The sequence below is a fragment of the Oenanthe melanoleuca genome, chromosome 3 (genome assembly GCF_029582105.1).
Source record: "Oenanthe melanoleuca isolate GR-GAL-2019-014 chromosome 3, OMel1.0, whole genome shotgun sequence".
NCBI lineage: Eukaryota > Metazoa > Chordata > Aves > Passeriformes > Muscicapidae > Oenanthe > Oenanthe melanoleuca.
Window position 1 is genome coordinate 56,759,378 of NC_079336.1, and position 26,940 is coordinate 56,786,317.

At 38.1% G+C, this 26,940-nt stretch overlaps 1 protein-coding gene across 2 annotated transcripts in view; it reads left to right on the forward strand.

Annotated features, from left to right (window-relative positions):
* Positions 1–4,871: 4,871 nt before the first annotated feature.
* The window catches only part of SCAF8 (SR-related CTD associated factor 8), an 81,644-nt gene continuing 59,575 nt past the window's right edge, over positions 4,872–26,940 (forward strand). Inside the window, exons 1-3 of one of the 2 annotated variants that reach the window (XM_056487319.1) lie at positions 4,872–5,252; positions 23,467–23,550; positions 25,066–25,110. In XM_056487319.1, coding sequence (XP_056343294.1) covers positions 5,223–5,252; positions 23,467–23,550; positions 25,066–25,110 — 159 coding nt within the window. In that variant the 5' untranslated portion in view covers positions 4,872–5,222. The remainder of the gene's footprint in view (positions 5,253–23,466; positions 23,551–25,065; positions 25,111–26,940) is intronic. The other variant, XM_056487318.1, reaches the window with a different exon arrangement.

Sequence of the window (26,940 nt, forward strand, 5' to 3'; positions counted from 1 at the left end):
GTCTTTTTTATTGGTAGTCGATTAGACATTGAAGGCATTTAGGTTTAATCAGTACGAAATAAACCTTGGCTACTCCTTCATTTCTGGGCTTTTGCAGCCTGAGGCTTTGGTAGATATCATAGTACAGATACATGTGGTGACTCTGGACCAACCACTGCAGAAAAAGGTGTCCTCTTCCATATATACCTATGGCAAAGGTCTGTGCCTAGGAGATCTGCTACTGATATTATTGTCTTTGCGGCATTGCATAGTCTTACTTTTGATAGAAAAAGTGATCTTAAGCATTGGCTAAAATTTTGATTTCAAATCTTTGCAGATTTTTAAGATACTGAATGTTGAGCTCAGAGAAAATTAAAAAAAAGCTTGAACCAAAATTGCTCACTTCCCTATGTTGTTTGCTAGAGACAGCAAAGAGAAATTATGGAAATTACTCTTACTGTGTTGTGCTCAGTTTAGTTATCCTGAATTAGCAGAAAGTGAGAAATAACTCTGCTTTTGCTGCCTTATTGTTACAAGTTGGAAATTTGAGCTGTATGGCAGGAGAGAAAAAGTAACAGTATGTGAAAGAATGGTCCGAATTGCTGGTTAAGCTCTGCCTCATTGCTATTAGCCTATATATAAAGAGCCTGCTGGTAAACATGTTTTGTTTTTTTTAAAGTAAAATTGTTCTCAGTTGATCATCTCTAATGTTCTTACTTCAGGTTTTTGACCCCACATTTACTTGTTCCTCTGCAAAGAGCAGTACTCCAAATAAGCAGTCTTCTGCTGTTTATAGTATCTGAAATTTATTAATGAGTCATCCTTGAATTACTTAAGTATGTTTTAGAAAGTTTTAGTTTTTTAGTGCTGGGATCGAATTCTTCAAGGCAGTTTCAGTACATATGTTTTTATAGACATATCTATTGAAAATATATATATTTTTTTCTTAATTTCAGCTTCCCTTAAACAAGTGGATATGTTTGCTGCTGGAATTTACTATAAAACATTCCTTATGTTTTCTGTGGTATTTACAAACTAAAATCATATGGGTTTGCTATCCTTGCAGTTTTGCAGTTACATTAAAATGGTGCAAGCACAGTATAATTGCTACTGTAAAAACATTGCCTGACCTTTATTTTAAAATAATTGTCTTATTAGGAGCAGAACTAAATGTAACTATGCAGCTGTAGGAAACAATGGTAGTTCTACCTTGTAATTGTACACTACAGCCAATAAACAGGATGCCACAAAATTCAAGCTTCAGGATTAGAACCCCACACAGAATAAGAAAACATTAAAAGCATAAGTAAATGCTTTCTGGCTAAGCTTTTTAGAAATGCCACGGTTGGTGTAACTTGTACTGCCAGCACGCTTTAGCATTAGGTTATCCAAACCTCCTATGGGCAAGTCTGAGAAGTGTTACTTGAAGGTAATTTCCAAGATTTTGTTCTCTTTTCCTGATTAGAGCAGTTTGCTTTGAAGTCAACAGAGATTTATAGAGTGTGCCTCTGAGAGAAGTAGCTGGCCTGTAAATTAAAGCTCCAATTGCTTTTTTCAATAAAATTGTTTTGAGGTTGTTTCTCTGGTGTTTTGCTAAAGAGAGTCTGACACCATCATGCTTGGATAAGGGCAAGAGTCAGTCAAGCTTGACCAGAAGGAACTGCTTAGTAAACTAACTGCAGCTCCATATTATCAAACTAACATGAGTAACATGTGGTTAAAAATTATTCAGAAGTTCTCTTTCAACCTCTGAAATTCTTAAAACTCAAAAATGAGCTCCTTACAAAACATGTGTCTAAAAAATTTAGGAAAAGTTCAACAGAATATTTATTTCCATACTTTTTTTTGTTACAGTTTAAACTTGTAAAGTTGTAGTAAAGTAAAAATGGGCAAGGTGCATGGGGGAAGATGACTTGTAGCTGTGCATTCAAAAAATATAGTGGAGTTAGTACAAGGAAAACGGAGTGACATCCTCTAACCTGAAACTACAAGTTACTATTAACAGATCTATTTTTCTCTGTTCTCTGCCAACTGGAACACCAGTTCTCCCTCCAGACACATGCATCTAGTTTCCTCTGCTGAGAGGAAGCAGGGAGCTGCTTACTTGGATGTCAGCTTTCTTAAGGGCATTTCCCAGTATGACACTTCTTTGATTTATTGCATCTCTATTTGGACTTGTTTGAAGTAGGAAAACAGCAAGCATACCTACTTTACCTTTATTTTATGTAGGAAAAAAAAAAAGAACAGGAGACTAAAAATGTATTCAGTCCTGCTTTTCTCTCAGACTTGCAAACCTAGGTGTTCAAATCCACACAGGAAGTGTGCCCCATTGTTGCAAATCCCACATATAATTCATTGAAGTGTTGGAAAGCAAGTGGGATTTAATCCGTAAACCTAATGTTTCTGGTATGAGTTTGATCAGTTGTGCAGAGCACTGGAACTGCAGAAAGCTTGTGCTGTGCAGGAAGCTGATGCTTACTCTGCTATGCAGCACAATGAGAAATCTCCAGCCTTTGGTATGTCAGGAGCGATACAAGTCACTGAACCTTGTGGGCCAAGGCCACCTTGCCCCAAAATAAGCTGGAGTTTCTGCACTAACACTGTTTCAATGATACACTGTTTGTATATTTTCTTAATTAGACCATATAAATATAATCCAAGATGTTTTACTGTATTCATCCTGTAGCCTATTTCTTGTTCTCAGATGACAGCTGGCTCCTTTTGAGATCAGGGATGTACTGTGCTGCTCTTCTCCTTTCTACTGCTGGAATTAAAGAGGGCCGTTAAAAATCTTTGTTACCTCAGCATTTTAAGCAGTAAAAATACTTCTTAAAATGTTTATTACAGACCTACAGAAAGCAGGCTGAAAATGTGGGGAGAGGGGAACTGCTTAGTTTAAAATTCAGACTCTGCTTTTGAGATCAAGGCTTTTTGCGTGTATCTCTAAGTGTAAATCCTACCCCTCCTTCTTTGGTTTCTCCTTTATTGGAATATCTTCTATGCTTCCGGAAAAAAACATTCCTGAGAAGCAACTGAGTGGGAGTTTGTGATCACTTTGAAGCCAATTTCTAAACTTTTTAAGCAAAGTTTCTGCAGTGTGGTATTCCATCCATTTTACTAGGGAAAACTAGGCTTGCTTCAATTTCACCTAGAAGGGAAGTTACCAGATCCTGGAGAACTGTTTGCAACTGTAGTACTTCAGTAAGCTTTCCAGAGGAGTACAAGATAAATAGTTACAGCAGTTACTCTTGTAGTACAATGAGTAACCTGTAAAATCTTCACAATAATTTGAACAGAGTTGTCTCTTCATATTTTATTTACTCTTATTTGCCACAGGAAAAAGAAAGAATTAGAAGGGCCCCGGGGAGCTTGTCTAGTCCAGTATGTGCCCCGAAGCAGAGACTACACTCAGTCTGTGAGCTCTGAGTTGCTTATTAAGGTCTTTATCCCCTGGAACTTCATAAAGGGTTAGAGACTGCACAGCCTGTCTGGAAAACTTATTCTACTGCTTGGCCATCTTCACAACCAAAAAGGCTTTTCTTGGGTTGTGTCAGAACCTCCCCTGCTTTAAGTGAAGCCCTACTACCTCTTGACCTCCGCTGTGTAGGAGGTCTGGAAAGAACTTTATGTTTTGAAACAATCAAATGTCACTGAGCCTTATTCAGTCATTTTACTTTGCAGGCACTGGGTGTCCTTCCTACCCCATGGCCATGTTTTTTTTCTTTTCAGTCTGAACAGACACAGTTCTCTCATCCTAACAGGATATTTACTCGTTTCCTGACTCCCTTGGTGGCCTGATACTGCAACAAGAGCAGTTGCTAGAGATGGGCTTTTTTCTTAAGTAAGCTTATTGGAGGGTAAGACAGGAGGAACGTCCAATTCCTTTTGTAGAGAGACCTAGTAATCTCTCTTGTTTCTGTAAGAATGGAGCTGTAGAATTCCAGTTTTTCCTCCAATGCTGGGCTTGTTTATTGAAACAATACTGTCATATCTTTATTGTATCAGTAGAATTGAAAGGACATAACTAGGCAGGAAAAAGCAGCAACTGAAGACAAACCTAAGTTTTCATCTTCAGGGCTCCTGAGATCCTTCAGGCTCTTCCTGGCTAAGGCAAGACGTGGTGGTTTTGTGTTTGGGGGGACACAAATCTATGCCCTGGAAGTAAGTCCTCTTGTTTGACAGAGCTGCTTCTACTGGGATTTCTCAGCTAAGCAAGGTGTTTGTGTTTCAGGGAGAGGCAAGTGCTCTGCCGGTCTGGCGTGGCGCTGGGGCACGGGGAAGTGCACCCTACCCGAAACTTCACCTGGCAGTTTGCCCTGGGTAGTCAAACAGAAATGCCTTAACGCCTGCTTTGGAGACTTTTTGGTGCGGAATTGTTGAGTAGCAATATTCATGTAGTAAGTGCACTAGGGCTTGTGACAGATTTGCATTACGATTGTCTGGGTTTTCTCCTTTCCTCTTGATAAAAAGTACTGATTGCTTGTGAGCTTATCGAATTATGAATGTTTTTGCCCTCCTACGCCTCGCTGATTGTTTTCCCCGTTGCCTTTTTTCAAGCCTGGATGCCGTTCCCAGTTTCGCCGGTGGGCCTTGCTGCGGGGAGAGGGAGGCTCAGCGGGCCGGGCGTGAGGAGGCGAACGGTTCGGGGACCCGGAAACGGTGAAAACGGCGTCCCAAGCACGCCGGGCTTTGCCCGCCGGTGACGAAACGCAGCGGCGCCCAACACTCGCTCCCGTAACCCTTTCGCCGCCGCCCGCTCCAGGAGGAGGAGCAGCGGGAGCAGAGCGGGCGGGGCGGACGCGGCGCCGCCATCCCGGCAGCGCCCGTGCGGCGGGGCGGGCGCTGCCCGGCAGGGGGCGCTGTAGCCGCCTGCGCCGCTCCGGCGCTGCGCTGCGAGGAGCCCCCGCGTGTCCGCCATATTGGCGCCCGCGCCGCAGCCGCCGCGCGTTGTTCCTCCATCTCCTGCCGGCGCAGCCGCCCGGAGCCCGGCGCGGAAGGGAGGGAAGGAGGGAGGGAAGGGAACGCCGGCGCCGCCGAGCGGGAAGCGGGGCGAGGAGGAGACGGAAACGAGCGGGGCCCGCGTCCCCCCGCGCCCGCCCCCTGCGCCACCCGCCATGGAGAGGAGGCCGGGCGGCCCCTGAGCGAGGAGCGCACGCACGCACGGACCGAGACTTGGCCCGGCCCGGCCCGGCCCGGCCGCCATCAGCGGAGAGAAGCCGCCCGGCTCCCGCCTCCGCCGCGACATGGAGGCTGTGAAAGCCTTTAACAGCGAGGTGTGTAACCCCCTGCCGGCGGCCTCCCCTCCTCGGGGCCGGGGAGCGGGCGGGGCCCCCGGGCCCGGCGCCTTCTCTGCACCCCCCTGCAGCGGGGAGGCTGCGGGAACTGGGGGAGCTCCGGGGGCCCAGGGAGGCGGGGGCGCTGCCGCAGGCCGGTCCGGCGCTCCCCGCCCCGTCGGGCGGGAAAGGGCCGTTGTCGCCGTCCCTGGGAAGCGGGAGGGTGGAGAGGGTAATGGAGACGTCCCCCTCCCCCCCAGCGTCTTCCGCCGTGAGGCTGGGGGCGGCTGAAGGGGAAGAATAGATCTGGCGGCGGGCTGGAGGAAGAGGAGGACGCGTGAGGAGGCCGAGGAAGAGGAGGAGAAAGAGGTCTCTTCCCGTCGCCTGGCCTGCGGTGGGGCGTATGATGCCCGGCCAACTTCACGCAGCGGCCGAGGAGGCTGCGCTGGGCGGCGGGGGGTCCAGGCTCGCCGGGCACAGGGACTGTGCCCTTCCACGCCTTCCCTCGTCTCTCCTTCCACCCTCTTCCTCCTCGCTAATTACATGTGTATCCGAACCCCGCCAGCGCGCACTTTTAACACCTCGTGCAGCTAAGCTTTAAATCTGGGGAAAGGAATACAAAGGAATTGGAGGTTCGCCTCCGTGTTTGAGAGTAGTATATTCGCAGTAGTCAGGATGGAAGCAGACATTCCCCACATGCTGCATAGAGCTCAGATCCTGCATTGAAGCACTGTGCAGAGAGCGGGCTATGGTACCCAAGAACACATGCATACATACATATAGGCTGAGGTGTTCATACTGCACCTGGCTTCTCTTTTGTCATGAAAGCTAATGTTTATTTTATTGGGAGATGTTGTGGCAACTCTGCTTAGTTGCTCTCATTGTGAGAGCATAATTTGTATTTTGAAGTTAATGTACGAGCAAGAAAAACAAATATATAAATATATATTTCACGAAGTCCCACATTTTACAAAGTAGTTTTTAACTTATATTGACCTTAGTAGGTATCAGCTCTCGTTACAATGTATATTTCTACAGACTGCTCCCATGTTGAAGCTCCCAGTTGCCCTCTCACTAGCCCCCGCTGTGATGTAGTACGGTTTTAATAGTTTTAAGTGATGCGGTTTCATTTGACCTGTGGTGGAACAGTGTGGCAACCATGTTGTTGTTTCTACAAGCACAGTAAGACAGATTTTTAAAATGAGCAGATACTCTCCAGTAACTCAGCAGCAGTTGTGCAGCTCTAACTGATGTGCAATTCTAGGTGTTGCACCTCACGCAATTTGAATTCTTAAGTAGAAAAAAGCACATTGTGGCCACTAGAAGCAAAATAAACGGTATAAACATTTATTCCTATTTTATTATTTGATTGGCATATGTGCTGTATTGTTATTCAGGGAAAAGGAAGAATCTGGTCACAAGAACAGAAGAATATAAGTTGTTCAAAACATTTTCCTTCTATATACCTATCAGTAGGAGCAGAAGTCTTCCTCTCCATGTTGGAAAACAGCTTCTGACTGACTTGCTGAGCACTTGGGTATAAGTAGTGTCAAAATAAGTCTGAAACTTAGGGAGGCAGCCATGCTGAAGAGAAGAGGTTTAGATTATGCCTTAAATTTTCTAAATGCTTCGAAAATGGTAGACAGTATGTTGGAAAAGAAGGTGCAGAAGATCGGACAGTGTCATTTTAACCAAGTTATCTGCTATGATATAAATAGACAGCATCTCTGATTTAACCTCTATCTGTATTTGAATGCTGGGCTACAATGATGGGAAGGTTTTAAAGATGCCATGACTAAACAAACCCTGATCCTGGAAGTAAAAGGTACCAGACTTGCTACAGTTGAAGAATCCCAAGTGTCATTGCGTGCCACTCTTAGCATCTGTGTTCCCAGTGGAGAACTGGACTTTAATTTTCTCTGGTTGAACTTACCTATACACACTTTGCAATTTAGAACTGTGAAATGATCACTAAATATTTGAATTAGCTAAAGTTAGCTAAGTATGAGTCTATATATTGTTGTTCCTAAATGGTTTTGATTTACAAAATACTGGTACTTCACTCGTAAAATCCTATTTTTTTGTTTATATTCTGTTTTAAGGTCATGTTAAACTCTAGAGCTGACGTCTGAGTCCTGTTTTAGAGTTTTTTGGCTTAAAATAGATATAAATTAAGTTTAGCAACAGATGGGACAGAATAAATCTTTTACAATACTTTCTCTTATGCAGTTTGCATTCAGTTAATAATTTTACAACAGTTTTAGAAACTTACTGGTGAAAACCAGATGATACTTTAGAAGGAACATTCTAATACATTTAAACACTCAAATCTTCCAGTTGGGTACTTCTGGAATTGATTTTTTTGTTTGGTTTTTTAAAGGAAAGAGTTGTGGTTAGATTCTGCAGTGAAGCTGAAATAAAGCCTGCAGTCCATCTAGGGAGTATAGCTAACTCCAGAATTGTATGTGAGCTGAGCAATATCTTGTATTGTAATTATCCTATATGGCAGTCAGGATTGAAGTGCTTAGAATAGGCTTCTCATTAATTTGATTAGAAAAATGAATTTCAACTTTATTTGAACAGTAACTACTGGAAATAATGGTAGCTATTGTGGAAAGCTGTTCAATGTTTAGTGATGGTACATAGTGCTGTCTGTGCTGTACCTAGTTGTATGTGTACAATTAGCCATAACATTTCAAGTCTTGGGAAGGGTAAATTTAAAGCTGAGAAATAATCAAGCTCCTAAATAAAACATGCTCAGTATTGTTTTCATGTAATGGTTGACATTTTCCTATTTGATTAAAACTGCTTGGCAACTGAAAATTGGAATAATATACAACTGACTTAATGTAGTGTAGAGGTAATTGGCAATGTTTTGTACTAGAGTTTATCATTTGCTACAGCTGGCACCATGAAGGCTTACCACTGCAGAGCCATTTTTTTCAAAGCCTCCATTCAGACCCTGAATTTTTTCAGAAAAGTACAAAATCAGATTCAAGAGGTCATGACAGAAGAAAATGCCTCAAGTGTTTCAAATTCTCATATGTTCTATAAAATGTGTTTTGTTAAAGAGGAATTTAAATGGACTAGAGGCAAACGTGTATCCTCACCGTTCCAGTGCTCAGATAACCATGACTTAATTGCAGATGTATATTATTAAAATTCAGTTTTTGTTATATAGTCATCTCAGTGTTAAACTTTTGCTGTCGTCATCAACTCTAGCTGGCCATTGTCACATTGCTTTCAGGTACTGCACTTGAAGTTGGTTTTGAGTGCTATACTCCACGAAGTTTTCTTGCAATACTTGTCCTTTTTGCTGTGGCAAGCCAAATTATTTTTCACTGTATAATGTGAAGACTGTGTGGAAAAATAAGACCAATGGATGTTTTAATTCTAAAACACATTTAATTATTTTAAAATTTATTTCTATGTTAACATGCAGAATAAATATAAATAGTTTTACAGTCACACAGTCACAGGATTGTAATTCATTTTAACGGGAATGGAGATCGCAAATTCATTTTTCAATACAACACAAACTGAGTATTTTAAGTTATGCTTTGTTTAGCTATATTGACTGCATCTGTAAGAATTAAATAATAGGGGTCTTGAAAAGACAGTAAATTCAACTTAGATACTTATTTCTTTAAAAACTGCAATAGTAATTCACTGATCTGGTTCAATTAAACATAGCATTTCTAATAATTTTAAGTTTATCAGTGTCTTTACTCACATACAGGCAGGCACACATCTCTTCATGTATGAGCTTCATCAAGTGTTGCTGTTCTTGATTACTGATACTTTCGTTTTTTCATTCTCTTTAAAGACAAAGCAAAAATATCTTGCATAAGCTATGCATGCTTTGGTCAAATCATTGAATATTGTTTTCATTTTGAGTTGCTGAGGCTTTGATTTACAGCCATTTAGATGGTTCGTAATGGTAAAACCTATTTAGGAGAGTTAGATGGCATATCTAGATTTGGAATTTACATTGTTGAATCCAGTACACAAATAGTTATTATCCAGTCCCGCAAATTTCAGTTGTATATTAGGACATTGGCGAGACAGTTGAGAAAAGGACAATTGTATATTTAAAAAAGGTAAAATAGGATAAGGCAAAGCTGGTCCCTTGAAACTCGGGAACAGGAAAGTCATGTGACTTCTGATTCCTTTCAGAAATTACTTGTTCACTTGAGCATGTCTTGTATGAAAAGCTCAGTTTCTCTTGTCTGTACAGTTGGATGCTGATAGTGGGTATTGGAGTATAGATGCATATAGAAGTCCAAACTAAGTATTTTATTTCAGACTTCATTATTTAAATGTCATATTCTAAGTCAACGAGGTGGGTTTTTCATGAAAGAATGCCAGTTGATTCTAAAAAAGTTAAATGGTATGCCTCATGAAGATTATAAATAGAGATTGATGCTGAATAACTGGGGAAAGTGGGGAAAAAAGGGATGCTTTATAAAATGAGCATTCAGGGCTTTGATTAGTGCAAGTAGCTACTAGCAGTTATGTTAAAGAACAGTGAAAAGATACATAAGCTACTTCCTGTCAAGATATTTTTCTTGGATTCTGCTGGATGTTTCATGTAGGCCAAAGCACCTGAAACATCTGCAGGGGTTTTTTTTCCTACCTGCTGTGACAATGACAAAACCTGTATCTGTTTTCTCTGTCACTATATTTTACTGCCCATAAAAAAGAGTACGACCTTCTTTCGTATCCTCTGCTGTTTGAAGGACTCTGCAGCTGTGATAAGTTTAAAGCTTTCTTCTTTTTTGTTTGTCTGATACCCCATTTATGGTCAAATACTTGTAAATTTAATTGTAGCAAATTGGGATGCAAACTTCTGGTTTACTTTTGTCTTTTGTCAGAAGAAAAAGTGATATGTGCATCTGCATGCAGACATTCATACATCTGAAAAGTTGTTTCTGTTTTTGAATCTTAACCTCTGGAGTCGATGTGAAAAATGTCTTTTGTTTTATTTTGCTGTATAATCCTGTAGTGTTTCTCAAAAAAAAGCATGAATATTGATATGAATTCCCTTAAGATGCAACAAAGTATGTAAGAATAGTTAGTTTCCTGTTTGCTGTCAGGATCATTAGGAGCTGTATCAGTGAAATATTTTACTTTGTTGTTACCCAGTAAGAGTTGAACTTTGCTGGCTCTCAGTGATTTTTAAAGAGTAGGGAAAGAGAGTCCTTTTCTCTTCAAGATACAGTAAATATTAAATTGATGTTCATCTGGTTAAATGTCTCCATGTGTGCTGAATAAATATTTGCAGTTTTAATATCACACTTTCAAAGACTGATCTGACCTTTGATTTTCATCAGCCATAGAGCTTTGACTTCTGGCCTTGCAAAGACATGCTCATGCAAGTATGTGTTTAAGGCCCAAAATGTTAGGGTTTGGTTTTATTTTGTTGCATGTCTTGCTCAAGAACCTAATTTCTTTAGTGAAATAGTGTAGGACAGATGTTGATGGGTTTTCAGAATTAGATACATAGACTCTAAATTTGTTCTTAAGCTGTAATCTAGATCAGATCCTGTGAGCCTGGAGTAGTTGTATAGATCTCCAGTTTCTGCAAGCTCTCTGGAGTTGTAACTGGATAGTTACAAGTTTTGATCCTACTTACTACTCATTTAGAGAGCAGCGAGCCATTTTGCAGCTTAAAACAAATGCCCTTCTGAATTCCTGTAACTTCAGATCCTTTGATTGTCACTTGCTTACCAAGATTATACATGGGGCTACAGTCTTTCACGTAGTACTTGAAATTATCTTAGCAAGTCTTGTTTGGATTTGCCACTTTTTGAGTCGTGCCCCATCCTTGGAAGTATTTCAGCCCAAGCTAGATGGGACTTAGGGCAACTTGGACTAGTGGAAAGTGTCCCTGCCCATAGCAGGGTGGTTGGAACTAGATGACCTTTAAATTCTCTTCCAACCCAAACCATTCTATGACCAACAGTCTTTTTTCCTATGGTAGATGTAGAAGTGGAGTCTGGTAAACCAGATGGCTTTCTTATGGGGAAAAAAGCCATTCAGATAAAAAGGTATTGATAAGACAGGTTTAAAAATGCTTTATGGTACTTAAGTTACTCTAATAATGATGATTTTTAACTTAGGAATAGGCCTCCTATTTTTCTTGTCTGTAAAATTGATTCATCGTTTTACCTCTGGACGACCACCAAAAAATTCATCCTGAGTGCTCCTTCAGCCTTGGTTATAGCCCACACTCATGGCCCCAGCAGCCACTGGTGTAACTCCATTGCGGGACCCGGGGCAGAGCTGCATAATTGGCTGTTCATATGTGCATCCAGAGTTCGGTGAGCTTAGCTTTGAACTTTTACAAAAAGTTCAGAACAATATTAGTCCTTGTTCCTGTTCATAACTTGTCATAAGTTGCACGTGTATTTCTATTCTTCCATTCTTCACTTCTTTGGAGCTGCTTTTCTGCAGTATTTCTCAGGGAGCACTGACAACAGCAGTAGTTAGGTAGGTAATTTTATTAACCTTATTCAGGAGATGCTTCTACATTTTAGGGTGCACGCTCTTTAAGGCAAAAACACAATATCCAGTTGCTGCTGTAGTAGTTTTTATATATATATATACTACCTATTCTTTCCATATGTCCTGATCAAAAGGAGACATTTTCATTAATAGAATTTAAAATGAATTGTTAACATTTGGAGGAAATAAGAAGAAATGAGTGCATTGTCACCATGATCCTCTCTATTAGATTTATCCCTTCCAGAAATGTGTATTTCTTGGAATAGTCTGCTGTTTCTGCTGTTAGGCTTTTGGGAAGTGAGGTGGCATTTGTGCAAAGGTGACTACTATGGGTATACAACAACTTATCATTTTGTTTCCGCTTCTTTTTGCAAGAGTTTACCTACATAACTTAGCTGGTTTTACTGGGTACGGTTTTAAATGCATGATGTTCTTTTCTTCTGTCTTTGGATATATGAGTGAGTGGCTGATGCTTTGAATTCAGAAATACAAGGCACATGCTTAATTTACTAAACTACATGTGTGGAAGATGAGGCTTGGCACCTTTGTTAATGTGTTTGCTGTTGATGGTTTTGAGGGTTGGCAGAGGGCATTCTGGTTCCCATTTAAAATGAAGAAAAGAAGATGTGCCCCAAAGAAGAGTGGCAGAGCTGAGGTCCAGGAGGCAGTAGTAGCAAGGAATGGTATTTTGGGTGGATGGTGGCTGAGCAGTAAAACTATGAAGGATAACAACCCCTGAGAGGTTAAAGCCACCTATTTTTGTAGCCTTTAGCTTGTTTATTATAAGATACTGTTTCTAACAGTTTTGAAAGATTGAAGTAAATACTGCTTTATAAAAAATTATAACAGCTGAACAGGGTGCACTATCTTTATGCAAGGAAGTGAATAGCTGTCTTACATATTTGAATTGGAATTTATTATTGAAATAGCATGCATTTTTGGGAAAGATAATTTAGAAGATCCATCATCTTGCGCAGTTCAGTCTAGGGCTCAATGTTTTCAAATGATTAGTTTAGAGTTGAGTGGTAAGGGTTTCCTTACTCATTTTTTATTTCCCCCCCCACCTCCATCTTCTGTATTTATTAGTTACTTCCAAAAACTTAAGTAGAATTAATTATGTGCATTCTTTGCTTTCCACTCCTGTTATTCTGTAGTTTGTTTTTTCTTTAAAGTGCAAAATACTAATAATTACTCTCACTATAAAACTCTTAGTTTAAAAATGTTGGCCTTGTGGCAGGACTTTATGGAGCTCTCAGTGCATAATTTAGAAATTTGTACAATAGATAAAAATACAATTCTAATATTTTGCTAGGGATGTAATTGCACTTTTAAAAAGAGAAATAATCATACGTATAAATGCTTTTGGCTTTTTCAGAGGGTAAGTCCAAAGAGCTTAGAATATATTAACCAGATTGTTGGAAGCAGGTGGAATGATCAATTCAAAGTCTTTCAGAGTACTGAATATTAACAAAATATTTTCTGTATATATTAACAAAACAAAGCTGGTTGACATGAAAAGGAGTAGCTTCAGATAACGATCTTCGTAACTTGGTTACCAGATATGCAGTAGTAACCACTTGCTTTTTAATTTTCACAAGAGTGAGGTGGAGCACTTAAGCACTTAACAGGAAATAAAGACCATTTATGTGACAACTATACGGGTTGAAGAAATCCAATCCAGTACAAGCTGTGATTACTTTCTATTTTAAATTTGAATCATTAAGTTTCATTGTGAATGCAGGGGTTTAAAACTATATATATCCAAGGAGATACTTTGAAATCAACACAAGAAGACAGTTTTTGTCATGAGCTCTCAAAACAGTTGGCAGAGAAAATGTGTGAGTCTGATTTTCAAAATGTTTGAGATCTGTTCCTATATTTCACATCTCAGAATTGTAGAGGTGTGATTGTAGTTAGACTTTTCTAAGCCTTTTAACTCTCTGTTATGCCACACTTTGCCATACTAGTGCGTTGGAACAAGGACAGAGGGTACTTCTCCAGTGTGGGCAGCCTCCAAGCTCACATCTGGAAATCTGTGAAGACTGACATTGTGACAGAAGCTGATCAGTTTTCCTCTTGATCTAGAATTAGCTATGTAATAATGATAAAAAGTTAATCATGGAAATTAGCCATATGTCAGGACAGATGAGAAAATTGTTTGTAGTGAAATGATCAATCCTTCCTTTCTATTATTGAGAGTTCAGGCATTGGTGAAGTGCTCACTCTTGCCTACCTATTTAATGTGGTCCTTTTATGTTCCCATGCAGCAAACATCCCAAGTTACTATGAAGAGAAAAAGGGGAATTGTATTTTATGACTTATAAATGGCTAAGAGCTAGTATGTTCTAAAGATTATCTGACGTACACATCTGTTTTGCAGTTGTGTAGAGTTCAGGAACGTGAAGTCAAATCCAGCTGTTTTCTTAAAATTCCAGTTTTATGTTCATATTTGTACAAAGCAGACTGTACCAAGAGAACTTAAAAGCTCTCTTTTAAAGGAGTTATGGTGAGGGTTTACAGAAAATTGTAATGGGTTGGTGGCTCAAATATGTAAAAACTAAAATGGAATTTTGTTGTTCCATCTCAAATTGAGTTCAGAAAACTTGTCATAATTGTGTTTCCTTGAAACAAAATAAGTAGGAGAAGTGCTACACAAATGCAGCGGTGGTGACACCTGACTTTGTGTGCTGGTATCTGATGGGCTGGAGAGACTGCTGCATTACCTTTGCATCTTATTTCACTTAGTTTCTTGTACAGTAGTTGGCATGAATATTTAAATGTCCTCTTTAAACATAAACAGTGGTGTATAATGCAACTGATGTGTAGGGAGGGGCTGAGTTTTTCATGTGAGTGTCATTGGTTACTTTCAAATTTTTTTTAAGGAACATACACTTAGATATCAAGAAAATTGACTATTATTTTATATTTGTTAATTAAAACCACGTGTCATGCACTTGTTTTTGACAACAGTTGTATTAATGTAGGTGCTGTTGTGTTGCAACCCGCTCATTCTGTACTTTTTTAATGTTGAATTTTGACAACTCTTCTTGGTTGATAACTGAAAGAACATTTTTTTTTTTTTTCCCTCCAAACTGAAATGCCTTATGCTGAAAGGAGCATCTGCCATTCTGGTCATCCTGCGTCCATGCACATGTATGGTATATTTTTTAATATTTATATGCAGCACTGTGGGTAGCAAAGTGTTGACAGGATTTAATTAGTGATTCTCATAGGTAGGTCCTACTCAGCATCAAGTTAAAATCCTGCTCACTGAGAGATGAGGGCATGCAATTTAGTAACTTTTCCAAGAAAATAAATTTCGGGAGAGTGTGTAAAATGTAACCTAGCACAAATTTGTTGATAAGTGTCCTCTTTTTAAGCAATAGATGACAATATTCTTTTCTTGTTAATGTTTAGTAAGCGATTCAGTGACTATTTCTTTATTTCCAATTGGATTTGGTTTAATTTAATACTATTTAAATATGAAAGAAATTAACCTAATTTATTAAGATAGAATGTATTTGGCTTTACTTCTAAATATTTTTTGGGGTTTTTGCATTGAAATTGCAGATACTTGTTAGTATATATGATGTCCAGTTAGTGTCATGTCATTATTTGATGCCTTTTTAAATTAACTTTAAAAATATTTCTGTAGAGAGATTTGTAACACTGGTCATAATCTCATACTTAACAGATGGGCTGAGTCCTGATGTATCAGCATCAAAATGTTTATTCCCCTAGCTGCTGTATCAGTGTTACAGAGACTTATCTGTGTGAATGTCTGTTCCTTTGTATCTCATTAAACTAGAGTCGTTCACAGCTTTCAAGCCTTTTAAATTATATGGAAAAATTATATGAAAAATTATTCCTAGCTGCTTTCCTTGTCTTTATAGAATGTGGCAGAGGTATAAAAAAAATGGATATATTATTTATGAAACTTTTAAAATTTTAATAATGTTAGTACATCTTTCTATTTTTTATTCAAAATTTGGTACAGGAACAGCTGTCTGGCTCTTTTGCCTGTTGAATAAGAGCATTGAAAGATGTTGGAATTAAGTGCTGGGCTTTGTAGAAGTGCAGTGTGTCGTTGCCCTTCTACAGATATGTGTAGTAACTTGCTCTGTAAGTGACTGTCCATCCTTGGGGATGTAAGTTTATGTGCATGATGTCTGGTCTTCACTTGAGAAGCTTTAGACTATAGCTTAGCAGCATGTAGTACTGCCTTGTAAACTACAGCTGTGTGCAGCAGAGTTTGCTTTTTAGAGGAATTTACAGTAGATTTCACTTTAAATACTTCTTTAATTATGATTGTAATGATAAAACTTGTTTGTGATAGTGGATAATGAAAATTTGAAATACACTGATAAATTCCATGACTTTCAGTAGGCCTTCTCTTGAAGACCATTTTTCTTAACAGAATTAAAGAAAAAAATACAGAGCAGAAATTCATTGCTTTATATATAGCATCAATCTGATCTTTTGCATTTCCCCCCCCAGTCCCAACATGTAATTCATATAGCTCATTAGATCTTCAGGGAAGCCTGTATTTTTTTTCCCCCAAAGTTTGGAAAGGAAACTTGGTTTATTTAAAATTATATTGTGGGGAAGTGAGTATTAGCAATGCTTTAACCTTTGTACTGGAATATTGCCTTATATGTAGTGTCTTAGTTCTCCCCATCATTACTTTTTGCTGTACAGATCATTATACTGTTTTATCAGATAGAGGAAAATACAGAATTGTGAATATAGTTAACTGCTTTAATTGGTGCCCTGGTCCTGATACAAAGATATACATTTCTGTAGGAAAGAGTCTTAGAAACCACTTTTAGCACTATTACTTTGATCATCTTTAAGACTTCTAATGCTATCTGTGTAATAATCTGTTATGTGCTTTACATGGACATTTGGCTGTCATCTGATTCTTACTTTGCAAGAACATGATCCTGGGAATTACTTTCATTGAGACAAATTAGAATTTGTAGCAGGTGTATGTTTGTGGACTCATTTTGTCCCTGAAGTGCCATTCAGACTCAGGTCTTCATTGTAAGGTTTTCCTGTGATTTATATTCAGCGTTTAATTAAACATGCGTATTTCTATCAAAGGTTTATTGATTGTCCTCCACCTGATTATGAAAATGCCAGTTTGTGTAGGACATGGTTGGATGGAATCGTCATACAGGAAACCAGTGAAACAGCTTCCCCCTGCACAAATTCACTGTAAATTTTATCTGGTGTTTTCTTTAGCTTAAATGGGTTGAGAAGCTTAATGTTCATTTGTATTTTGTGTTGTCTTGTTTTGTTGGCAATGTGTTTGGATCTAAGCATGTTCAGTCATCTAGAATGCTTGAGGCAGGCAGAATAGTCTTGTCCACAGCTTTCTAGAATCAACTGATAGATCATTAGATGTCCATAGACATTGAAATCAAATGTGCTACTGTTAAGTGTGCTGTCTTGAAAAAAACACTGACATTTTTGACAGTAACTTGAAAGTATTCTCTTTACTTCGGCTATTCTTTTTCTCTCAGAGGAGAGTAAAATTATTCCCCAAAGATCATGCAGGAATCATGCATTAATGCTCTAACTTGTTTTTTTCAAAACCTGAGCTAACAGTTAGAAAATGGTTTACCTTACCACTACAGTCAGACCCTTGTGACTTGTCATTGATTGTGTAATTCTTGCCTCATCCCCTTTTTTAATGTATATTTGCAGTTTTGTTGTTGGTTTTTTTATTCAGGGTTTAGCCTTTCAGTTTATTTTAAGAAACTCAATCTTAACTGAAGCAGCATTCTCCCAAATGTTGTGTTTGTGTTGCGATGATTGCTTAGGAGGGTCTTTGTGTCAGAGTGACTCTTGGGTGAATGCACAGATCACTGGAGCAGTGGTCTTTTCTGGACAAATATCAGGAGACTGTTTTTTCTCTTGAGATGGTAGGATAGATGGGAGATAAATTTTGGTTTGATGGAATCAGCATATTCTTTTTTCTGCTGCAAAATCAGTTACTAAATGAATAGGAAAAAGTTAATTGATCCATTGACTTGTAAGGTGGTTCTAAAATTTGGTTTTATTATGCATGTACATCATTATCAGGTGATAAATGTGCAGTTGTTTTGAGAGAAATTCTTAATGTACATTTAAAAAGAGACTCCACACACTGTGGAGCAGCAATGCCTCAGATTTAAACAGCAAATGTCTATACTTACTGGACTTTCACATAAGAAATGGTGCAAATACTTTCACTTTGCAAATCTTTACGAAAGGGAACTTAGGAAGATAACTAGAAAAAACAGTTTTATTTGGTGGTCAAATATCTTTCAGCAGTAATCAGACATTTAAAGATACTGATCAGTTTTTGCCTTTGAGCAAATGTTTCATATGAGCTGATGTATAACCAGAAGAGCGGTAAGTGGCTCGTAAATGGAAGATTTTTTTCATAATTCATAGAGTCATATGGTAGCTCAGCTCTAAAGCATGTTTTTTTTGAAGTTTACGTTTGGGTTTCTGTCTGCTCCTTTTCTTTGTTCTTTCAGCTTGTAAACGTGAGCTAGCCTGTTTCAAAACCTCTGAAACTTCTGTTTTATCTGGCACTTGATGATTACAGTGTTTCACTTTCGACCCTCTGAAATGAACTGTGTTTCTACTGTGAAAAAAATGCAGCTGCTTGATGTGATAAGGCTTGAACTTCATTCGAATAAAACGTTTTAAGTGGAGAGCTACATTTTATACTAACATACACATAGCTGACTGTAATTTATACAGTTATCTGAAAGAGTGGGTGTGTTTCATTATGGTATCAGGGCACAGACTTAGCAAGTTTATGGTGACAGTTTAGGTTCTAAGTTAATTCCCTCTAGGGCATGCAGAGCTGCGCTTCCAAGCTAAGGCCACCCACACTGGGCAGTTTGGAACTGCATCCACCAGTCTCACTCTTGCTTGCTCTCTGCTCATGTCATGTGATGTGCTCCTTGGGTGAGGAAGATCCTTCCCAATTACCTTCACTACTGAGGTTGTATTGACATATGCCTCTCCTTGGTAATCCTGTTCACCAGCTGAAGAACCTTTGTTCTTCACTTGAAAGCTTCTCCACAGTTTTAGTTATCCCTGATGATTTCATGCCAACCTTGGAGATTGTAGAGTGAGAGTGCCCTGTGGGTTAGTGATGTTGCCTAAATAATGTGGGTCTAAATGTCCATTTACTGCATTTACTACTGAGATTTTTCTGGTTTACTCTTGAGTTGATACCTTTGATGCAATCTCTCATGTATCAGCAGATCTCTTTGCTAAATGGCAATAGCTAGCTTCAAAGCCAGTGTCCACTGCTTTCTGTGTACTTGAGCTTAATTTGTCTGCCTGATTATTATTTAGTAGTGTCACAGATGTTCCTCTTCAGCTTTTGACAGTCTGACTTTGTCCTAACCAGAATATAGGTGACAGAAAGCACAAGTGGGTACTGTTGGGACTTCCCTTTACTGTGCACCAAATGACTGTTCATTCAAATTTTTTGCTGGCCATATTTAAGGAGTAGTTGGTTGGGTTATTTGTTAACCAAGGGCCTGTTTAGGACAGCTTAGTTTCTGGGAGCCTTTTGTGAGAGATCTTTGGTAAATATGATTTGGTGGTCCAGTTAGTGTTATATCAGTGATTTCTCACTGTGCTCGTGGAATCTTTCAGAGAAGAACAATATACTGAGATGTGGCTTTTCCTTAAACAGCTGCATGGTATTATCTTTGTCCCCACTCAACTTTTATTTTGAGTAATTTATACGATTTTTTCATTTAACCTAACTGATCCATTGTTTCCTAATTCTCCACTTGAACCCCTGTCAGAAAATCGTGTTGTTTTCCTGTCTTTCAGAGCTATAAGATTGAGACTGTTTTAAATGAGAGTTCGTGAATCACAGCTACCAAGTCTTGCATTCTTGAGTTCTGTTCTAATACTTTGTTATTTTTCACATTGTGAGCTTGTTATTTACCTTCTTGTAAGCACACTTCAGGAGGATCCTGGTGTGGGATAAAAGCTTTTCCTTAGTGTGCAGATCTAAAAAAAGAAAAGGGCGGGGGGGGGGATCGTTATCTCCTATGAGTCCTCCTGTAAGTGCTGATTGTCCTGGGCAAGCATTTTAGTAGATTTCTATTCCTTCTGTCTTCTGAATACTGATTTTCATGCTTTCTCACATTTGAGACTTGATCTTGATTGCACTCTATTTTGCATGTACATTACCAGCCAGAGTTTATGGTCAATCCCACTTCTCCCCATTCCTTTGAATATTACTACTGATTTTGTAAAGTGTATAATTTTATTTCAGAGAGTTTCCTTGACTTTACTATTTAGTCATGTTGCTTTTTTTTTGCTTTTTTTTTTTTTTTATTTAAAAATTTATTTTATGTGAGGGCAAGCAGTTGCCTTCTGCAAATGAGCATGAGTGTCTTACAAAACTAAGACACTGGTCTTAGAGAGTGACCTGGTTTAGCTAAACATCTGTGGGAAAGGGCATACAGGAAAAATTAAGCTAGGATATAAGCACAAATTTTTAAAATAATACATGTGTCTTTAACTCCTTATTCTTTAAATTCTAAGTGTCTAAAAAATATAATCTATGCTGGATGAAAAACAGAAGTTTTCATTACTAGAGAGGCAACCAAGTTTTGCTTCTCTAGTTGGCCTAGCAGTAAGAGAAAATGTGTTTGATGGATGGATTTTTGGATGGATAAGGAGCTGGCTGGATGTGAACATCCAAAAGTTGTGGTTAATGGCTACAGTGTCCAAATGGAGACCAGTATGAAGTGGTGTCCTTCAGGTGTCCACACTGGGATTGATACTATTTAATATCTTTTTTGATGACATAGACAGTGGGATTGAATGGAACCTCAGCATTGAGGTGGAATTGATACACTTGAGGAATAACATCCAGAAGGAGCCTGACAGGCTTGAGGAGAGAACCCATGTGAACTTCATATTGAGCAAGGCCAAGTGCACAGTCCTTCTGCACCTGGGTCAAGGCAATCACCACAATAATCCCCTGCAGTGTTGCAGGCTGGGGACGGTGTGGCTGAACAATGCCCAGGCAAAAAGAGACTGGGATGCTGGTCAAAAGCAGACTGGACAGGAGCCAGCTGTGCCCAGGTGGCCAAGAAGGCCAATGGCATCCTGTCCTGTGTGAGGAACAGTGTGGCCAGCAGGAGCAGGGAGGTCATTCTTCCCCTGTAGCTGGCACTGGTGAGGTCACACCTTGAGTGCTGTGTCCGGTGCTGTCTCCTCAGTTTAGGAAGGACATTGAGATGCTTGAGCACATCCAGAGGAGACAACGAGGCTGGTGAGGGGCTTGGAACACAAACCTTGTGAGGAATGGTTGAGGGAGCTGGGGTTGTTTAGCCTGGAGAACAGGAGACTCAGGGATGACCTTATCACTCTCTACAGCTCCCTGAAGGGTGATTTTAGTCAGATGGGGGTTGGTCTCTTTCTCCAAGCAGCAACCGACGGAACGAGAGGGCAGTCTTAAGCTGTGCCAAGGAAAATATAGGTTGGATATTAGGAAAAAGTTTTTTATGGAAGGAGTGATCAAGTACTAGAATTGTCAGCTGGAGGAGGTAGTGGAGTCACCATCCCAGTATGCGTTTAGAAAAGACTGGACGTGGTACTGGGTGCCATGGTTTAGTCAAGGTGTTAGGGCATGAATTGGACTCAATGATCTTTGAGGTCTCTTCCAATCCAGTCATTTTGTGATTCTGTGAAAGCAGAGAAGAAACTGATTGGAGACTTGGAGTTTTGCCTCTCTTCTCCCTTTGCCCTATGGTGGTGAAGAACATGCATTTTAGAAGTGTATTGCTTTTTATTGTGTGAGCAGCATGTAAATAATTCAGAATATTTTGCAACAGCAATTAGCATTAGTGAAAAGTAGTAACAGTTGTTTCAAAAGTGGGTGTCTAGCTGTGAACTAGTTATAATTTCACAGTTTTAATGGAAATCCTTTCAAGCTGAGAAGACAGACACACTTGGACAAACCAATTTGTTTTTCACTTCATGTTTTGATAGCTATAGGAGGTTTTGGTTAAAACTGGTTTTGACAGGAAAGGATGGAAAAAAGCATCTCATGTTTGCAAGGAGAACAAATCCTTGTCTCTTGGAAACTCAAGTATGATGAAAGAATATCTACTTGTTACCTTCAGTGATAAATTATTGTAAGCAACTTGGGGAGCATAACCTATATTTAAGATTGTCTAATCCTTTCCACTATGATCCTGTTCACTTTTAGTGTTTGCTTTATTAAATATAAACAATTATGAACTATGTTTTCTGAGCTAGCAGTTTGCCAATTTTAGGAAATATTAGAAATTAATATTAAAAAGTTAAAATAAATATTAGGAAGTTAAAGATATTTTAAATATCTGTATGAGTATTAATCTTGTTCATTATATTACATTTCTCATATAGAAAAGGAGAGGGGTTTTTGGCTTTGTTTCTGTTTCAATTACTGTTTTATGGAAGACCTCCAATTCTTCCTGTTTCTAGGAGAGAAATAAAAATTTGGTTATGGATGATCATTCCTATTATCAGAACTCATTTTTTGAAGTCACATGTTTCTAAACATATGTTGTAAACAAAAATAAAATGTATGTCAAGAATGTCCTTAAATCTGTTTTGATATTTTGTGTCTGGTTTTTTTATGTGTGAAAGTAGCAAATATCAGACAGTCCCTTCTCTTATAACACTTAGAGCTGAAGGAGAAAAGAGCAGCATTTTGTTCAAAATCATACATTGTGGGTAATGGGATATTTTCACAGCAAGTAAATAGCCTTGGGAGGAAGTTGCTTCTAATTACAACCCATCAGTCATAGCTGTGAATTTAGTTAGTGTAAAGTTTCACTGTGCAGCAAATTTCTAATGAATACCTGTCATGCTGGGTTGCTGCTGCTGGGAGATGTATGTACCAGTCAAATGAACAGAGTTAATACTGCATCCAGGGAGAACATTGTTGCCAAACTACACTACCTGTGTGCTGTGGTTGTTTTGCTGGTTAGATATTCGTGAAATTAAGATGCTCTACTTGAAATTGAGGACACAGCTGGATTTTTGCTTAAGAATTTGTAATACTTCCGATACATTATTTTCCCGAGTTAATGCAGTGAATGAATGAAGTCTATACTTTTTACAGTCTGTTTTAAGTATCAAAATTGCTCCATGCTCATGCTCACTGGGTTTGATTTTGTTGTTGTTTTTTTGTTTAATGGAAAATGAAAAGACCTGATTCAGCAGGCATATGATGATGAATATATTAAGTTAAGGTTTTGTTACGCTTCCATAAAGTGTATGTATATCAAGTCTATCAATGTCAACATCAAGTATATCGATGTCTTTGCTCTGGAAAACCTAATAAGAGCTACTCTATTTGTAAAATAAATACTCATGTTGTATTTATTTTGTAACTTCACCTGAAATGCCTCCTGTTTTTAGTGCTGGTAAAGCTAGGTGTATGTATATATATTGCAAAGAAATGTATATACATTGCAAAGAAAAACCTGCTCTCCTTTAAGCACTTTAAATCTTACATTATATGTTACTGCGCTTTTAAAATTTGTTTTTCTTAAATGGGAATGTCTTTTCTTAATACATAAAATCCACTGAAAATTTAAAATGATATTTTCTTGTGGAAAAATAATGTCTTCTGCTTACAACTGCAGATTATATTTCTGATATTTTTTTTTTCTTACAGTTGTACTCGCTAAATGATTATAAGCCACCCATTTCTAAAGCTAAAATGACACAGATCACCAAGGCAGCAATCAAGGCTATAAAGGTATGAAATCCGTTAACTTCTTCTGAGCTTTTTTACATTTCTCATCTATGTCAAAATAATTTTGTGAAATAGTTTAAAGAATTTGCTTCAGAACTTTCCACCTCTCCTGCGCATACAGTCTCCAAGTTATGATCATATGTGATATCTGGGAATTCAGCAAAAGGCTAAAAGTGTTGTGTGAGTTTCATTTGCTGGTTGTCATATATGAGAAAGAATTATACCAATTTGACTCTATCTGAATTCTGTCAGGTTCTTCAGTTAGAAAAGGAGACATTGACATGCCTGTTAACAGATGAATAAATAGAAAACTACAATTCACTCTTCCTTCTTCCCTCTCTCCCTTCCTCTCTCCCCAGAATTTATGCATGCCTTTGGATCAATACAACTATTCAATTTCTAAATTCCTGGCATACCTTTTAATGAATATTGTTCATAGATTTCAGTTTTCTTGTTGCTTAGATACAAATTGTTTTTAAGTTCTAGGCTTAGTGCACTCATTAAAGATTATTCCTGCCACAAAATAAAACTAAATGCTAAACAACAGCACAGCAGAAAAAGTCACTGAAAAATGATGAAGGAAAGAAGTATTCCACTAATGTTAAGCATTAAAACAAATGGAAACTCAGTGAAAGCTGGAGAGGTAAAAAAGAGGCAGACCAAACTTATGTTCTTACTATCTACATTCCTTTGCTGAAAATGCAGATATGTTTTCAGATAATGAAATCCATATTGGTATTTTGTATAATTGGGAAAGAGTAATTTGATGACTGAAGAGTGAAATTCAGTGGCTTTAAGTGTCTCTTTAAGTTAGCGCCTGTGTGTTGCAGTATAATGGAAATGCTGATAAGTTGTATTGAACTTAAACAAGTAGTAAATCATACTAGATGGTTCTATTAATTAAGCAGTTAAATTATACCAAAATGTTATATTATGTACTCAGCTTGGAAATCCTACTTCCACTCTTACCATTTCAATGACAACATTTAATTGTGTGAAGTGTTTATCTCAATTATAAACAATTCAGAGCCGTTGTGATTATATGTGAGATTTAAAAAGCAACTCCATAGAAGACAGTCCAACTTTAAAGAAAAGTGTGCAAGTAGATGTTATTTATTAATGAAATGCAGAGAAGTTACATGTTAAGTAATATTAGGTGAACATCTTCAGTCATGTACAGTGGAATAACCATGTGTTTTGGTGGAATCATTATATTATTATCTTAGTTCTCAATAAATAAGCATGCTATTCAAAAAATCCAGTGTAAAAAACTTTCAAAAAAAAGAAGAAACACTGATGTTAGCTCTTTTATATGCTAATTATATATTTTTATTATTTTAATTATTTATATGCTAATTAAGTGTTTTAAGGAAGATTGCATGTTCTGCTGTAGGTATTGGATCACTGTTTAATACTCCAAATTTTCTGTTTCTGGTTTTGCTATCAATATATCGACATACTTGAACAAGTATATTCATCTTCAGATTTTCTCTATTGAAATACTATTATATTTTTCAGTTCTACAAGCATGTTGTGCAGAGTGTTGAGAAATTCATTCAAAAGGTAAGTCAATCAAGTGGGGGTTTAGGTATGCATATGGATTAATATTTTTAGCACATACTAGTTTATTTCCATTTTTAATCACATTCAGTTTCTTCTAATAATCGGCAGCAGATCATAGTCTGTGATGCAGAACGACAAATATTTTGTTCTTTGATCTGAACTGCTGTGGATACTGTGTTCAGACCACTTCTGTGTGTATTTATTTAAGATTAAAAGAGACTGTCAGTGAACAGCTAACAGCAAAGCAATTGACAGTTGTTTGGCTAGTGTCAGTTGCTTTTGCTATACTGCCAGGTTTTCCCATTTATTTTAAAGCTGATGAAGATGACCTTCAGCCTCATCTTTTTTGTAGCAGGAAATGCAGCATTTCAGTTAGTAGTTCTTGCAAATAAATTAAAACAAAAAATATTTCTATAACTAGACTAGAATTACTTTTTGGGAATATGGTAGTATTAATTTAAAGATATTTCTAGCAAAGAAATTTATAGCACTTTCTTTTCTTGCAACAGTTAATTATTCTTGGGTAAAACTGCATTTTGCTTCCGGTTGGAAATGCATAGATTCAAATTTGTGAGCCTCCCCTGCTTATCTGTGTTGTTCTTCATTGTTTACTGTATTTCTTCTGTCTTTGTAAATAGCAGTAAATTATGATCAAATTGAAATTTAGTTTTGATAAACAAGCTGGAGAAGTTAGGCTGTTAATGTTGCAATGTTGAATGCAATTTTCTTCTGTTACTCTTTATACAAAGCAGTCTGGATTGCTCTGTATTAGTAACCTGTCTTGCTCATTAAGTTTTATTCCTTGTTGCTCAGTTTACTCTGCAGTGCCTTTTGCCAGTGGCTGGACAGTGTAAACAGGTTTCAGCTTCAGTCTGGTATTTTTATCTGTCTTGGAACTATCTATAAATGAAATATTTTGGTACTAGTACATTGGTCCTGTGTGAAAAAAGTGTTGTGTATGTGTTTCAAAGCAGTAGTAAAGACTGGTAGTGTACTTTACCAATACTGCTAGTTTTTTGTCAAGTAGTTGTCTTTTGGGTCCTTGACTCTGACCTCTTCCATCACTATCCTCTGATCCCTGTTCAATGCTGCAGGTGAACACAAGAGTAGGAGAGCAGGTATACGTCTTATCTATCTCTGACCAGTAGCCCTTTGCAGTTTCACATCCTGAAATTAGCTCGGAATTGTCTGAGTTCCAAGCACTGCTTTTTAGTGGATGTGTTTGGCAGTTCAGTATTCATAGGCACGAGAGAAGTTTTATCCTCTGCATGAATGAATGGCAGTTTGTGAGGGATGGGACTGGTTGTTCATGACCCTTCTACAAGCTACTTTGAGTTATCTTTGTACTTTTGCCTCCAGTATCCAGTGCTTGATGAGGAACTTCTGCACTGTTCATTGCTGATTAGAGAAAGCAGATGTATGTTCTTATGGATAACCTTGTTAATGATCTCCTTGGATTAGATAATTCCCTTTGGTGGTCTTGCTTAGGGGTTTTTAATTATTTCATCAACAATTTAGTGAAATGTGCAACTTATTAATTAATAACTTTAAATAATAACCTTTTGCTTTAGTAGAATGAGAGATAAGCAGATAAAAGCTAAGTATTTGATATTAAAGGGATTAAATTATATGTTTAAATGATTTTCTGCAAGCAGTCACTTCAGGTTAAAGCTCAAGATGACTGAATGTTCCGTTAAAGTCTGCTGTAGACCTGACCAGAGTGATGTCAGTGCCATCTCAGTTAGTTTATTCTTCATCCTTTACAGCTCCAGTATTTTCTTTCATAGTTTCGTGAGATTACTGAAACTTCAGATAGAATAATTGTCTGTA